Source organism: Poecilia reticulata, linkage group LG13 (genome assembly GCF_000633615.1).
Source record: "Poecilia reticulata strain Guanapo linkage group LG13, Guppy_female_1.0+MT, whole genome shotgun sequence".
Lineage (NCBI taxonomy): Eukaryota > Metazoa > Chordata > Actinopteri > Cyprinodontiformes > Poeciliidae > Poecilia > Poecilia reticulata.
The window spans coordinates 13233585-13250966 of record NC_024343.1 but is presented as its reverse complement, the minus strand read 5'-3'; the positions used below and the strand labels follow the sequence as shown (position 1 = coordinate 13250966).

Sequence of the window (17382 nt, the reverse complement as noted above, 5' to 3'; positions counted from 1 at the left end):
TATTAACTTCTGTGTACGCAGAAAATGATCTCTTTTTCAAGCTGCTTTCTGTTGCCGTTCAAAGGCCAGAACACCTCTTATTAACACTTCCTGACACACAAAGTTGAATTGATAAGACTTGGCTCTGAGGTATTGATCCGTTTATATGAATAAATGAACCAGTCTAAGATTCTGATGGCTCCCTGAAGAATACTTCTTTTTAGGGTTAGATTTTATTTCACTTTCAGAAGACTTTTGGAATGGACTGACATATACAGATGCTCACTAAAACACCAATAGATACAAGAAAAATTACAGATGTTGAAATTAATTGAAAAGTTCAGCAACCTTCCCAAAGCGCAGATGTCCTCAGCAGATGGGGAAACATGGTTTTCGTTGCTAATTTGCTCAACGTTGGTACGACAACAACAGTTTCCACTTGATAAAACGAATAACCTTGTCAGATAACAGTGGGAGGAGGACGACAGGAGGAACACGTCGACTTGTTCTGTTCTTACTATTTCAAGAAAACAAGTGGAAATAGCATAAAAACACACAACACAGAAATAATGTGGCGCACCTTATTGTACTCGGACTCGATGTTCCATTAAAAGCATTCAATTTCCTCATGTTTAGACACATGCAAGATATTTTGCTTTTTTCAGTGTTCAATCATACATGGCAAGATGGGAAACAGCAGGTGTAATCTAAGAGAAAGGCCCGTGGCGAATGTCAGACGAATTCTAATTGGTTGATGACCTAAAACTGATTATCAATCAGCTATCTGATTGTTTGGGCTGCCCTATAATTGAAAGATTAACACTATAATTAAAAAATAACCACTTTAGCACATACTTCACAAATCCTGTACATATTTGGCTTTTCTCCAGTTACTTCCAATTCCTTTTATTTATGATTAACAAAAAATAAAAAAAGGAAGTATAATTCATCCTATGGCCATAGAGTAAAGTTAGAGAATATTTGGTTTTATTTTCAATACCGCGTGCTATTCCTCCATAAGCCCGTATGGAGTGTATTTTTGGAACTGATGCCTTTGCTGTGTGTGCCGCATCCATGAGTTGCTTTGGAGTTGGTATGCAACAGGCGAATCGTCCTATAGCAGGTCATGTATCATCTATGATAGCCAACAGATTGCCTCCCCAATTCTCTGTGTGAAAGATTAATGGCGTTCTGTGTATTTCTTTTTCCCAGGCTTTCTTTCTCACACACTCTGCTTTAGGCAATACTTTTATTCTTATCCCATGCATCCAGATTTTTATCACCTGACTGAAGTGTGCATATTGTTTCATTTGTGCTCGTTTTGCTGGGTAATAACTGGAAATCATTTTAGGCTTGATTCTTATTTCTTTTTAAATAGGAGAACTGCAGGTGATTCATCACTCATTACACTGTCTGATGAACCCACCAGCAAAATACATGGAGTTACTTGCTACTTTATTGTTGGTAGTCTGGGCAGATTCAACAAAAGGTGCTTCTAAGTCACCCACACTTTCAGTCGTTTAGTTAAGAGAGAAAACGAAGCATGTGATATAAATTAGATCGAAGAAAGGTGGAGTGGACAAATCCATGAACTCTGATCTTTTCATAAGAGCTTTTGCTTTCTTTAACTATTTGGTCTTAAAAAATCTCCTTCTACATTATATGATAACTTTCTCACAAACCTGGAATAACAAGGATTTTCTAACAATCTGCCCTCTTATTTATGTAAAGCAACCTGGAGAACAAAAACACAAAATCATGAAGATTCAGTATTTTATATTCTTTAATTGTATTTTTTTTTATATGTCTAAAATCTATAATGTGAAGCCTTTTCTGACATGTATTTAAAATACCTTTAATGTGCAAAGCGCTCCTTAGAAGACAGCATTTGAAGTCAAATGTCCTTGTTTCATTAGAAAAAGTTCTGACTGGCCAATAATATGACGCAGCTTCCAGGTTGGCCAGGCATCCATTCCTGACTGGCTAACTTCCCAGGATGTTGGTTTTCACATCAGAATTTTTGTTTTCTAAGTTTGAATCCAATCAAACTTTCTTTTTCCCTCAGAAGTGAAAAAGAAAAAACAAAAGCTTTGCATCTATTCAGGAAGCAAACCTGACCGAGCTCAAGACCAGAACAATCCATTTGGAAGTCATGTTTATGATTATTGAACATTGTAAACACTGCTGTATTTGGTTACTTTTTTATAACCAAAACAAGACATGTGCTTTTTTAAGTACAGTGAGCATCGCTTAGTGTCTTCAACAAGCAATTTTACCAGTGACATAAAAGTTTTGAGCCTTTTATTTAAAGAGGACCTCTAAGATTGCCAGAACAATCACCAAAATGAAAGAAACTTCAAAATTTTGAAAATCAATACTGATGTAGTTTTTACTTTAAATATTAATCAAAACAAACACATTTATGACACTTCTGGTATCACAGACAAATGCTGACGCAGTCCATCAGACTGAGACACTTGCTTCTATCTGGACTAAAAATCTAAAAGCTTTTTTTCTTTTTCTTTCTCCAACTTTGCGTAGACCTCCCTGCTTGATAGCGGGGCCTCTCCACCACCGGCGAGTCTTTGCTGTCATCGCAGGATCCAAGAGAAAAGCAGGTAAACAAAATGGCAGATGCAGCATGCTTGTTGTAGCAACAAGAGGAGGAGATATTGGCACATGGCGGGGGGCGCACAGTGGGCTAGATTGCACGTCTGACAAGGATTCATTGCCGCTCGCCAGGCGCTTTTCCTTTGTAAGATATTTTCTTTTTGGCGTAAGATAGCAGCAAGTCTTTTAAAGTCAAAGAGTTCAAATCCAAGTGAAGTCATAAGTCTGTGTATGAAAGACAACTCCAACTTTACACAATGTGCTGCCCCCGTTTGACTCAATTCACGACTCAAATCCACAAGATAACCTGATAGAAACAGACTTTACAGGGGTGTCAAAGACTGAGCAGAGTTAAACACAAATATCCTCTGCATTAAACTGGAATAAAATTTCACCAGTTCACTTTGGGTCAGAATTTCCTCCAGCTTAATGAGCTTGGGCAATTTGGTGTCGTGTTTTTCATTTGTTTTTGCTAATGTGCTGCTCACTTGCTCTCAGTATGGGATTTAATTTGGTGCAGATAATCTAAGAGATTATTATGAACCCCAGAAAAGTCTCAAGTGTAAAATACTCCGACTGGTAAAGTCAAAGCTGGATAATTTTATACTCAACAAAGATTTCCTAAAACAAAATTTAAAATGGAATTAGAAGAGCATAAAAACATTCTAAATATAAACCTGGAGCTATTTCACACTAGTAACATAGTCTTTGAAACATTTTGTGAAACCTGTGTTTATGTACATAAAAAAGAAAACAGTTTTTATTCCCAAAAATATTGTTTACAATATTATTTTGTTTTCATAGACCTAAGATTTCAAATCTCTCCTCTTGTTATATACCTTTACCTTCTGTTCTTCGGCGATATTGTTTAGCTTCAGATATTTTTTGCCATGTTTATTTTTTTGTAACTGTAAATATTGAACATCTTGTATTCTTGTTTTATGCAATTGGTAAAATTTCCATTTACAGGTTTAATTCATTCATCATTAGACTTATTTGGTGTGGGATGACAAGTGTAGTTGGGCAACAGACAGAACATTTATTTTAGAGATCAATAGCCAACACACATGTATTAAGTTTCACTACTGTTATTGGAAAAGCACGAACATGTGAATGATGATAACTCAGAAAGGCTGAAGGAAAATCCTCTCACTCTTCTCAGCTGCTTCCATTTTCTGTTTTCCCTTTAAAACAACCAGTGATGCGAAATAAGGCGAACTGATGAAATTGATTGAAACAGGCTAAAGCACTTTCCAACAAATCGAGCTCGATTGAGGAGAAGGAAGCAAACAGACTTAGCTGAAAAAGATGATTAACAGATTAAAGATTAGTAGCTGGAGGGCAAATATGGAAATAACAGCAGTGATCAGTCACCAGGAAAGGCTCAGAAGGTAAATCATAAATGAAATGAGTCAATATGAGCTGCAGGTTTTCAATCAGTGACTTTGAGACCTAATATGTATTACTTAGTCAATTCTCCAGTTAGCTACTTGTGCCATTAGCAGGAGCTCCTGCTCCCATTAAGTATTTAACACACACCTTTCCTCCATCCTGTCACATGATGCTTAAAAATACTAACACACATAAAACACACATACTTCACAAGTGCATAATTGCCCCTAAGCAAGTAGCTGACATACCCCAGAATACACACAGAAGCCCTCAAAGGCAGAAGGCTGTAATTTCAGATGTTCATAGACACGGCCAGCCCTCCTGAGACTAATATTAGGTTGCGATCAGTTTTCCACTTCTCATTCTCCCAACAAAAGGGTCTCTCAGAGTCAGTAGACTTTCTTCAATTTCATAAACTTTAGGAACAATATTTTTTTCTCTGCTTATTTGTCATTTTGCCTGTCCGCCTTTGGGTTTGACCAGGGTGACCGTTATCATCATTTTGAAGCACATGGAACAAGAGTTGACAGGTTGGCGGTCTTATCAAGGTCACCGTGGTAATGCGAGGTCAATATGGGTGAATGTTCTCATTTCCGACGACAGCTATCATCACGGAGAGGTACAAGAACAGAAAAGTGCATGAAGAACAATTTGCTGTGTTTGCAGGACAGATAAAACGTCACTTTCCTGCATACAGGCATGGCACAGCAATATGTACGCCTGGTAAATCGGTGAAGAAATGCAAATTTGAAAGAGCAAACATTTGAGTTGAATTTAAAAAAAAGACAAAGACAAAAACAAAAACGGAAGCATAGATCAAAAATATAAAAAATGAGAGCAGAGGTGCATGAGGGTGTGTTTTATGCTGTGTCTTGAAGACTGCAGAGATGACTGCAGCACAGAGGGAGGGACCCACACTGAATACCAATGGACCTGTGATAGTAACTTAACACACATACAAACAAACAATGGCGTACCAGCACATGCACTAATATGAAACAAGCAGAATTAAACAATATCTTATCAGTTTAGGCTTAAAAAGGTCATGAACACCACCCAATATGGTGTTCATGACCATATCGGTGACCGAAAGTGCAAAGAATGCCAAAAAAAAAAAAAAAAGTAGAGCTCATTTGTTTGAGGTTTTCTGAAAAGCCTGAATTGTTATCTTTGTTCCCTCGTAAATTCTCTGTAAATGTCAAATTTAGCATTCACGTGACCAAAGAAACAGCCTCTCCGCTGCCAGGGAAAGTGTAAAATAAAGCGATGATGTGGAGCACAATCCCTGACCGCGTAGTGGTGTCCGCCAAATACCCAACGACAAACAACAATTTAATCACACAATTTGCTGTGCACTGAGCAAAAAAATAGTACAAATCCTTAAGACGGTGAAATAATAATAAAGTATATTCATCCCATGATACTTTGATAACAAAGGAAAACTGAAATAAGAGATTAAGGAAAACAGGTGGATGTGGTTGTGAATATTGCAACTCATCATGATACAATGAACAGGAGTAAAATCCTTTACCGGTTCTTATATTTAAGGGGAGATAAGGAATCTATAAAACTTCTATTTCCTTAGCAGCGTTCAATAGTTTGAAAGTTGAGTAGAAACCTGCAGACTCCTGCAGCCGGGTCAGAGACAATCTCATTAAACTGCATTCTCAATATTCACCCTATGTGCTTGTCAATGGACCGTTCTCATTCGTTTCATTGCCAGGGATCTCTCAGAGAAATCTAGAGGGAGAAATTGGTTTGAATTTCTTTCCCACTCAATTCAACTCCTTCCGAGGCTCGACAGCACATTTTTTATTTACCTACTAAAAGATTTAGGGTTTTAGTAAAGAGATCATTTGATGGTAAAACTCCATTATCACAGTTTTGCGTTGAAGCCTGCAATACTACTACATAGTATTATGATATCTGAAGATTGTTATCCAGCATGATATGTGTTTAAGTTATTCAAGTAAAAAGACAATTTTATTTGATATTTCTGTTCTATTTAGACATTGTGAACAAATGTAGCAATTGTGTGCTTATGATATCTTTAAAGCAGCCCTGAATTTTAGAGCTAAATAGAGCCTACTATCTAACTTGTGATAAAGTTTGTGTGACTGAAGCCTATGTAAGGTTTGACATTGTGATTTTACCTGCTCGCAAAGGTGAACAAGGGACTGGGGGATTAGAGGAAATGAACTGAGGAGATAGAAAAATGATATGACATTATGATATGCATGACATGGCTCTTTTTCAAAGGCTATAATCTCAAGAGCATTGCGCCTCCAAGGCGCATCCATCACATGAATTTATGCCTAAAGTCTGGATGCCAGTTTTACTTCCTTTCTGCAGCAATATATCAAATGAGCCAGGCTTTTTAATATTTTCTGAAATAAAAATGTTTGATTCATTGGCAGCACATAAAAATACTTTGAGTAGATTTGGCTTTAAGCATATTTTTTTAAAGTTTAATGAGAATGAAAATTAAATAAATAAATAAAAAACTATGCCCTTTAAGTATGCCGGTAAAATATAACATATCCCTATTATGTGCTCTCCTAAAAGTGAAAGATAAGATTAGGTTGGCTTTTACTGGGTTTCACTAATGAACCTCGCCTCAGATTAAGAGATGATTGCTATTCCAGGTTCTTTACTGCCTTAAATGAAAATAATAGGCATGTATGCCACAGATTTATGGTACCATTCTGAATAATGTAAGAATATTTGAATAAAGGATGCGAAATGCTACAAGGTGTCAGAAAACTGTTTGCCCAATTAATTGGAAAGGAGTGCAAGATATCAGTTTCACTTCCTGATTCAAGCATGCATACGTTTTATAAGACACTTAAGAGTTTCTCATAAAATTTGAATATTCATTACAACACATTTCAAAGACCACTGCTGTCTAAGAAAACAATGTCATAACTGGTAATTTTCTTAGTTTTCAAGTTGCAATGCTTGTCAAAAACAGATTTGCTCAGTATTCTCCTGGAATTTTTTCCCCAGTGGGGATCACACTTGAGATTTTGAGCATGAACTTGAGAATCCCTGATCTAAAAGCTAACTTCCCTGTCAAAATCATCCGTACACTCCCATAAAAACAAAATAAAACAAAAAAAAACTGCTTGTAAGCCTAAAAGACCAACATATTCTCTTTTTTACCATGTAGTTTTATGCCTCTTCATGAAACACATGCCCTCATCTGCTTTGGTGAGCTCAGAAAGGGGTAATAAACATACAAACATACTGTGTGCCATAGTGAAGCAGCAGCAACTCAGACCAAAACAAACAAAAAAACCCCCACAAAGTCAAAGCTGAAAGTGAAAGCTCTCAGAAACCTCTAATCTATGCGATCTGCATAAAACCAGTCAATTTTCCCTTTGATTATATCTCTTTCCTTGGAGTCTTTTTCCACCACTGTTATCAGGGGAAAGTGAAGAATCGTGTGCTGCTGTTGAATGCACGTGTGTGCGTGTGTGCGCGTGTGTGTGTGTGTATGCGTGGACCATCAAAGGCACAAGAGGGAAAGTATCTGCGAACTCTAGTAAGATCAAAACGCAGCTAGCTTCTCATAGAAAGTACAGAATCAATGAAAGAGGAGCTAATTCCACTTCAGTTTGCTCAAAAATGCTTCAGCAGCTTGCAAAGGAAAACAAGTGATCTGTCACCGACTGTGTCACGGTGACTTTTAAGCTCTTGTCTTGAGTGCTGGTGCCTTTTTGTTTCCAACTTTTCATAGACCACACTTGGAAAAAAACACATTAATTCATATAATTTTGTAACATGGCCATACACCTACAAACCCGGCAATAATCAGAGACGCAATCTGCAGATGGAAGAACTGAACAGATCCTCTTCTTCAAAAAGAACATTCTCCAAAAAAGATTAGATTAGACATAAAGATTAGAAGTTGGCCTCTTAAATATGATCTTTATTTAACAATGACAAGAAGAAATCTTGCTTGCAATTCGCTTCAAGCCATGAAGGTGGACTTGACAGAGAAAATGATAAGAGTATGTCTGCCTACCTACACTGGCAGTAAGGAGACGTCTTGCAGTTTAAAACGGTCTCATGTTTTTTTCAAGACTTTGAACATTTCACGTAGCACAATACTCCTCCAAAATGGGGAAAAAAGTATGACATTAGTGTAAACCTATCAAGACATGACTGCCCACCTAAGCCTCAAAAGGAGATCATTAATCAGAGTCCAAGGTAACTCTAGAGGAGGGTAGAAATCGATGGCTCGAGTGGGAGAATCTGTTGACATGACAAGAAGTGATGCATACTAAAAATCCGGTCTTCAAATGTTAGCAAGAAGAGGGACGTTGCTAAAAAAAAAAAAAAGCCAGTGGTGTATGTAGTGCTCTATAAAGTACCACTATTCCTGACAACACAAGTGCATTTTGGGACTCGTAAGTCTTCCGATCAATAAACAATTTGAATAGTTGTAATATGTTAGTAGGAAGACAGTTTCCCATCCAAATAAAAAAAGCGCTGCATGCGCTGGGAGCAGAGCCACGTTGCTAAACGCAGCTTTGATATCAGTTGAACCAATACGGTTTATCTCCTGGGGCTTGTTATATATTAAACATCCACACCGACTCCACAAGATAAATCATACGAGCCGTCACTCTAAAGGAGACATCTTAGACTTTAATTTGCATTGAAACATCCTGCCTCATTTAAAAAGCCAAATAGATAAAAAAAGAAGGAAAGTCGCAGAGAAGGACAAACAAGTAAGTGACAGACTTCTCATTGTCAGAACGTAATCTGGCATTTAAGACCGCAGTAATCCCAAGCTATGCAAGAGTAGGGCTGTACTTGAACTGACAGAGCTCGGTGATTTATATGACGAACGCTGGCTTCATGTTAAGTATCACATTATCGCAGTGACAGCTGTAGCTTATGAACAGGGCCTTTAAGTCACAGGGAAGTGCACATGTGCCTACTGAAAAGTTGTGAAACTGAGCAGTGGGCGTTTTCTTCTGTGTGGTTTTGTTAAATGTGTCCGTGTATGCAATTTATGTGTGTTTGCGAGTGTGTGTGTGTGCGCCTGCAGCAGATGTGAGTGTGTTCCATTTAGTGTGCTGAGGTTAGAATTGGCCTGTCAGTCTCAGTGAAGTGGGGAGAGGAGAGAGACGACAGGTGTCAGGACTGTGAAGGAGATGGATGAGAGAGCAAAAGAGGAGGAAGAAGAAAGCAAAGTTTGTGCAGCTGCTGGAAAATTTTTGTTCTTTACTCAATAAAGAAATGCTAATGAAGATCCAGTGGGAATGACTGAGCAATGCTTGGTATAATTTAGCTTGGGAAAAAATAAAGAAAAGGGAATCTTTAATAACATTTTTGAACATTCTGTGCATTTCTCGGACACACTGCTGAAAAGAATAAAATAAAAAAATATTAATGATTGTTGACACTGAAAACGGAGTTATCGTTAGTTGTACTTTTATGAGACCCAGCGGATAGGCCGGCAGCATTGGGTCCAAACAGAGTTTTTTTTTTTTTTTTTGATAAAAACTATGATGTACATGTAAAATACAGACAAAAACAGTGAATCAAGTTTAAAACAGCGGTAATACAAGCAAATCATACACAGAGACATTAACTGAGATAAAAGTATTTGTAACAGAGTTAACAAAACGAGAAGCTGATAAGGAGCTAAAGACTTCAGATGAGTATAAAGCATCCAGGAATGAAATTATGTCAAATATTGTCTTGGTCCCACTTTTGCTACCATAAACGGCTTTGAAGCATCAAGGTTTGGACTCCACTAAACCGTTTAAGATGTAACGTGGCATCTGGGTCCAAAATGTTAGCAGCATATCCTTTTAGTCCTGGAAGTTGTAAAGTGGGGGCTTTAAATATCAGACTAGTTTCCACAACACACCACACAGACGCTTAGTTAGACTTGGGTTTGAGGAATTTAGAGGTGAAGTTGAAACCCGAATCCTCAAATGTTTCTTAAAAGACATTTTACCTTTCAGTAAAAGGCCTTTTCAGTTCCAAACATGAGTTGAAAGTTTCAGAACAAACACTCTAATAAGACTGTTAAGGTCACAGACAGTACCTTTAAGGTAACACGAGTCGTTTGGATTGTTGTCACCTGACGATCCAAACACACCACTTAACCAGGGTTCACCTTTACAATAAAACATCCAGACAAACATTCAGCAGAGTGGCATTTTAGCAGGACAAACTCACTGAGTGAAGTTTTGTCCGTTAATGTGCATCGAGGGATGGGACACTCTTTTGAAGATGGGAATGAAAATAATTTTGACTGGAAAGATGGCTGGTTTGAGAAAGGACCAAAAGAATCCAAAACACAGAACAACATGCTTTAATACTTTGTCTTCTACAGGGCAGCACTGACTTGTCTCCTCAAGTAGTTTCAGAGCTATTCACACTTCGAAACATTGTGATTGTTGGTGACGTTTTTGAATCATAACGTCGCAATAAACCCAACATTAACTAAAAGGAAGGTATCACCAGTAGAAAAGGTAGTGAAGACCCAGTAGTGAAGGTCTCACTACTGGGTCTGTGACCTTCACAGACCCAGTAGTGACATTAATGGCCCGAATAAAGTAAATGTTTCGACTACTTTTAAGGAGATCCATCTGAATTGCATAACTTCATTCAGAAATCTATGTGCCACTCGGTTATGACGTTGGCGATGAGGCAATTAATCTCGTCATCATAAAGTACTTTTAATAACATTTTATATTCATATAACTAATAGCTTTGTGTAAAGAAATAGTGGTCAATTTGCCATACACATTATTAATTTGCTGTAATTTATTTTACAGGATAGGGAGTGATACAGAAACGGTCTGATTATGAAATGCATTTTGTTTTGTTACGGTGTGAAGTGTTCCTTGCTGCTATCTCCTCTCTCCTTAGATCTGCTCCCTAAAGGTCCTGAAGAAGCATGGTATAAATATTTCACTAAACTGCATTCTCAGGTTATCAATTATAAAATGCTATCTTCGTATAAATATTCTAAAAATACAGCTGGACTCTGCTTCCTCCTTGGCGTATTAAAAATTCATACACACCTAGCATTCTGCGAAATCTTCATCCGCACAGGACCCGTACAAACACAGCTGCTGAAATGTATGCAGGGTGTTCTCGCTTTTAGGGGGGGTTTGTTTGCATGTGGGAGCATGTTTTTATGTGTTTGTTTGTGTCTAGAAAATCTTTGGTTGTCTGTAGGACACATTTTGTTGGTGAGTCAGATGAGCTCAGTGGAAGCTAAGAAAGTGGAGAGAAAGGTGAATCACACTGAACAGTCAAACACATCCAGTGCTTGTATGGGTCTATTTAGTCCCAGTCTTTACTTACTCCCCCAAAAATACATTGAAAATGTTTCTTTTTTTAGCCCATAGGCTACATCCTGTCCAAATATAGCGTGAACAATGTTGTTGAAATTCTGGCTTGCTTAACGCCTGACAGTTTTTAACCAACATTAAACTGAATATTAATGTGTCTTTTCTATTTTGAGAAGGAATATTAACATAAACTGGACAATTAAATCAGGGGGCCCCCAATCAAGCACAAATTTGGTGCTAGGTCTTAAATAGTAACTTTTGTTTAGTCAATCAGATTCACACACGCACATTAACAATCTCAAGCACACCAACCTTGGTGAGATGTCACAGCCTTGTTGCATGAAGGCTCCCAAAGAAAACCACAGAGAGTTAAAGATGCCAAACTCATTTGGAGGCTGGTCAGTGGGGCCCTGCTCTGTGGCGCCCTCCTCTGGTTCCTCTGCGTGCCACTCGTACGGACTAAAGCGGCTTACCTGGAACAGTGAAGGCAGAAGAGTGTCAGCAAATTTCTAGGATCAACGTTTTCACTCCGACTAGATGAATTACGTGTTGATTTCCGTGTGTTTTTAACTGTGATAACACAGTTAAAAACAATGTCTTGAACAAGCAGACACCCAGGTGGCAACATAATACATATGCTTGGCTAATCATGTATTTATGAATGAAATATGTATTAATATTTCACATTTTTGTTTATGCATCTTGCATTTTGTTCATTCACAGATACACATGATAGATTTCATACCTGGATTTCAATTTAGGGTGCAAATCTAATATCATTATACAAACCTATTCAATAAATTAAACTATTATTGAGAAGTTAATCTGTTTTAGCTAATCAGTTGCACTTGTCAGCTCACTAGGACAGATTCTGTGTTTCATTAAGTAAAACACAGAATAATTACACATAGACTGGTGTCTGCCTTCATTTCTGTTATTTATGAATGAGAACACAACTTTTAAAATTAGAATATAAGATCATATAAAAATCTACTGGGATGTTGACTTAATGGAAAGTATGTTTGATGCCTGCTGAAAGGTTATTATTTTCAAAAAGAGCTTTTAATCTCAGATATGAGCCTCATCAGAATCCATATTCTCATTTGTTGAATGAGACGATACCTGAAAAACACTCATATCCATCTCGGTATGACAGCGTACTGGGACTGAGTTGGACACCTTTTTCCTTCAGAACTACTTCAGGTATTTAAGGAAAAGTTCAACAAGGTGTCAGATACATTCCTCTGAGATCGGGATTCATGTTGACTTGATACAGACAGACTTGCTAGACAGATTTGTCAGCTACACATCAACAACTCTTGTTTCAACCCAGATATCATAAGATCGTAACTTCTGAGGTCACTGGGTTCAGTAAAAGCATTGCCATATTAAAGCATTTAGCTCGAGAGGGTTTCAACGTTTTGATAATGTGCATTTACTGAGAGGAAGAAGGCATCAGAAGATCGGTACAGCAACAATACCGTTGCGAGTAAACCCCAATATTCCACCTGCACCAACCTGAACTTTTTAAGCAAGATAAGGTGGACTATGGACCCATGGCCCTATGTTGCTTACTCCAAATTCTGACCGTACCAACTTATTGTCCTCTTGGTGAACCTGTGCTTTTTTTTTATTTAAGCGAGCTAAACAGATAAAACTGCAAAATAAGCTGTAAAACTGTAAAGACGGCCGCGGTAAAACGCTTTATTCTGTCTAGAAATCAAACTGAATTATAAACCGTTTTTCATGTACAACTTTCTTTTTCATCTATGAGCCTTAAATAACTCATGCGTTACAGTCTGGCAATTTAGCTCAGTTTCTATGAATTACTTACCAAAAACAAGACAACGCTGACTCCAATATAAGCAAACACTATGCACATCCATATCTCATAGGCCAGCGGGTCCAGGAAGGAGAAGACACCTGGTTTAGACTTCTGAGGCTTTTTGATCATGATGGAAATTCCAAGAGACATGAAAGGTTTAGAGAAATCAATCACTTCTTCTCGCACCAATGTTATGGTCAGTGGGGCCACAGCAATTTCTGCTTTCTGCAAAGAAGAAGGGAAAGGCCAGGGACTTCATATCAGTCACATTATTGCACAATTAACTTCTCAGAGATTACATATAAGACAGATAAATGGAAGGGAATGTGCAGCGAACACAGAGTAAAGGAAGGGCGGACGTGGTATTGCAGATGAGGGAATAGAGGAGGCTAAAGAGACATAGAGGAAGAAGAGGGCAACCCAGAATGACACAGGAGTAATTTATACAGTATGTTGGCCGGAGAGGGACACATCCAGAATATAAATGAGTCTCAAGGTCTAACTGGCATCTGCATGCAACAATGCTTGCTCTTGCAGAACAAAGGTCTTCTAAGTATCTAAAGTCAAAAGAGAAGAAGGTGATAATAATTAATGATATGAAAAGCCATTCTGGCCCAAATAACCAATATCGGTGTAAAATATCCGCTTTGATCATATAAAACCCCAGTGAATATTGCATTTTAAGGAGGAGAAATATTGTTTTTATGACTACAGTAAGGAGATTGGAATTGCTGCAATTTTCCAAACTGTTTTCACACAAAAAACGGAAAATGAACAATGAAAAAGAATGACTTTAAACTTTATATTGTTCATTTTTCTGTGCCTGAATCCTGGTCTTAAACTGCAGTAATTGCACATTGTTGAAGTTCACTTCATACTTCACTGAATAAACATGGGTCATTTGGTCTAAAATGGTCTTTAACAATCAGGCTGACAGACTACTGGTTTAATGTGCATTATAAGCCACAAACTGCTGCAAAAGACAAACCATTCTCCATGTGAGACAAAGCAATTCTTCAAAACATTCAACAAAACTGACAAGCGTCTTTATTCATTTATTGATTACAGGGTAAAAGTGTAAAGTTTTTAAACAATACTCTTAGGACACGATTTGGTCACATTTCTGTCAGTCCAAAGACTCAACTCTACAAGGAAACATTACTTCACAAGAAATTGTGTGTATATTTGAGCTAGAGTATGTTTGAGAGTCTCTTTAAAGGACAGTGAGTGTTTTGGGTGATTCAAAACAGATAAATCAATGCAACAGTTTTGAGTCACCTTCCACTACAAGTTGTGGAGGGTAATTGATTCAGTCGCTGTTCTGGAGCTCCTTCTGTGCTTCGCTCCCCTAAACAATAACTGACATTGTCTGCTGCATGACAGTAAAGTTGACTTTCAGGCAGCTATGTGAAATCAAAGGCGTAATTAATGAGCTTGGCAAATCCCCTGTATATAAATAGCCACTCTATGACACAGCATCTCTGTGGGAACCAAACATGGTTACTAAGGAGACGGAAGCCTTGAGACAAGTTTATGTGCTGCATCAGAGTTATTTGCATTTTTTTCTGCTGGTATGTGATGGAACTCTGCAATCTATAGGATCATCATGATTGAGACATTCTATACTGGTGTTGATTTCTGAGCCATCTTCCTAAGGTCTGCACACCTGTCTCAGTTAATTCTCAGAAGATTAGAATTATACATAGGACTCATAAGAAAGGATTTACAGTGCCTAAATGCCATCCTTCTTAAAATTAAATGCATTTACTGCATAGAAAATGTGCTAAGAACTTGGCCTGGGTCCTTCAGAAAAAGGCAATCAAAGCTTGTGGTGCTGATGAGGTGTTAATTTGCCCAGGTTGCTTTAATACTAGTTTCCTTCAGCTCTTCTGCATTGGCATCTCTCATCTTCCTCCTAACGAACAGTACATTCTCTGTGGGGTTTATTAGGCCCACTCTGTGGGCAGCAAGCTTCATTAGCATTGACCTTTTGTGGCCTTCCCTCCTTGTGGAGGGTGACAGTGGCAGTCTGCTGGACAACTGACAAGTCAGCAGTCTTCCCATTATTGTATAGATCATCATAAAATCTCCTTTTTGTCAATTAGGCAATGTTTAAAGAGCAAGCAAATGCAACCTGAAACCGATTTTTTACAATTGTCTGAATTGTTCCATTCTGATCTTTTCAACCCCCCCTAAAAAATCTAATTTGAGCCATTTTCATAATGTCACATTCCTAAAATAATGACCCAAGTAATTTCTAAAAAGCTCACTTTTGGCAAAAAAAAAAATTAAAAAAATTACTTAAGCCAGTATTTCTGGAAGGTTATGATATGTGATATGATATGTGATATACTATTTATCAAATTGTTTTCAAAGTGACTGAAGTCTAAATGACCATATTGCATTTCAACATGGTCTGCATATATATATATATATATATATATATATATATATATATATATATATATATTGCTGATATTCCAATTTGCTGAGATGGACTTCTATGAAATTTGTGAAACTGAAATTTATTCAAACAGCACCGCAATACATTTTAGTTGACTAAGAACGAATCCAGTTTATACTTGTCCTGTTTCCATCCTTACCCCATACACAAGCTCTCCCACCATGCCATTCCATATTTTAGTCTCTGGGTCTCTGGCTCCATATTTTCCATCAGGAACAATAGAGATCTTGTACTTGATTCCGATGTGCTTGGCAATCTCTGAAGCCAGGTCTACACAATATCCTTCATACTGGTCGTTGCCTTCATAAAGCTCCCAGTTCTTCTTCTGCATCACATACGGACCCTCCTAAAAAAAGATCAGCATAAGGGGAGAAAGACATCTGTTTGGAGGAGCGCATCAGCAGAGAGGACCAGAAAATTGGTTGCAAAGTGTGCACATGAGGAAAAACAATTAAGAAAGATGAAGACGCAAAAGAAAAATGAGGAAAGAGGTGAAGGGGAAAATGGCGCATGTTTGCAAACACTTTGTTGGTAACAGCAGCTGCAATTAAATCCTGAAAGGGACAGACTTTTCTCATTGAGATAAACATCATAAGTGGTATTTTAAAAGAAAATGACATAGGAAAAGGCGTTAGTTCTTGTCTTCCAATGCATTGTTTTTGCCTTTATGCCATTTTGTATAATTCCAATGAGACTCTCCATTGACTCAACATAGATCTGAAGCTGAGAAGACAGAAATGAACAAAAAAAGAGAAAAAAAACTACAGGGAGATGTCTGCCCACATGTGCAGTAATAGGTTGGAGGATTTTTTTTATGCATGTGGTTAAAGATGAAATGAATAGAGAAACGCAGACAAACATCACTGCTAATAAGTGTTTTATAAAGAGTAAAGACTCCGTCTGGTAAATGACAAGTGCATCTTTGAGAAGCAGTGAGTTACGGCACTAAGCTTGAGGCTGTTCACACTGTAATCCACATGAAAGCAAGCCTATTAAGATCTTATCAAGCCCATTTTAATCAGGAGACTAATCTCATCTAATTAAACAAACAGGCCTTTGCAATACCCAACACTCCGAAACCATGAAACAGTTTATGAGGGTAATAAAACACACAGAAAAAGATAACATGCTGCGGATTGAATAGTTCATTCAGGAAATTGTTCACATTCCACACAAGTGCAGTTTAATCAAGGAAGAATTACCCACTAACATGCTTGAAAAGGGGTTAAACAAGCAGTAAAACAACCCAACAAAGATCTTCACTTGGTCTACAGGAGAATCTTCAAGCCAGAAAAAAAACACACAAAAAAAACAACAACTTATGTTTCTCTTCTGCATGTCAGTTTGTAAATAATTGTTTACAAAACCAAGGAGAGTCCCATCACCCTCTGCTGGACTCTATGTAGTGCCACTCAACACATTTTAAAGCTTATGTTATGTTTTTTCTTGATTTGCCATGTATGCTTTATTTATCTAGAAACCTGTTTTGCATGGGTCTAAATGTGAAAAAATAATGCATTATGTGAAACATTAAGTCCTTTGATGTCACTGATGTGAATATACCAAATAGATGTGTTCTTGTTTGGTATATTGCGTCAGTATTGAGATAAGTATTGTGAAATTTATAATGTGTTACTACATAAGGACAGCATAAGATACTATTGCCTTCATATTATTGTTCTGTTTGGTTTTATTTTTTGCTTAGGGGTCACCTCACCATACTGGGTTCAGAAATCAATACACAGTGCATAAATGACCGAAGTGGTAAAATAATTTCTTGAATTAGA

General features: G+C 37.6%; 1 protein-coding gene across 6 annotated transcripts in view; it reads right to left on the bottom strand.

Moving 5' to 3' along the window:
• Positions 1 to 17382, bottom strand: part of gria4a (glutamate receptor, ionotropic, AMPA 4a) — a 117200-nt gene that overhangs the window by 24171 nt on the left and 75647 nt on the right. For all 6 annotated transcript variants that reach the window (XM_008425511.2, XM_017308278.1, XM_008425512.2 and 3 more), the window contains exons 11-13: positions 15735 to 15941; positions 13141 to 13356; positions 11619 to 11779 (exon numbers count right to left, since the gene is read on the bottom strand). In XM_008425511.2, the coding sequence (XP_008423733.1) occupies positions 11619 to 11779; positions 13141 to 13356; positions 15735 to 15941 (584 nt within the window). The remainder of the gene's footprint in view (positions 1 to 11618; positions 11780 to 13140; positions 13357 to 15734; positions 15942 to 17382) is intronic.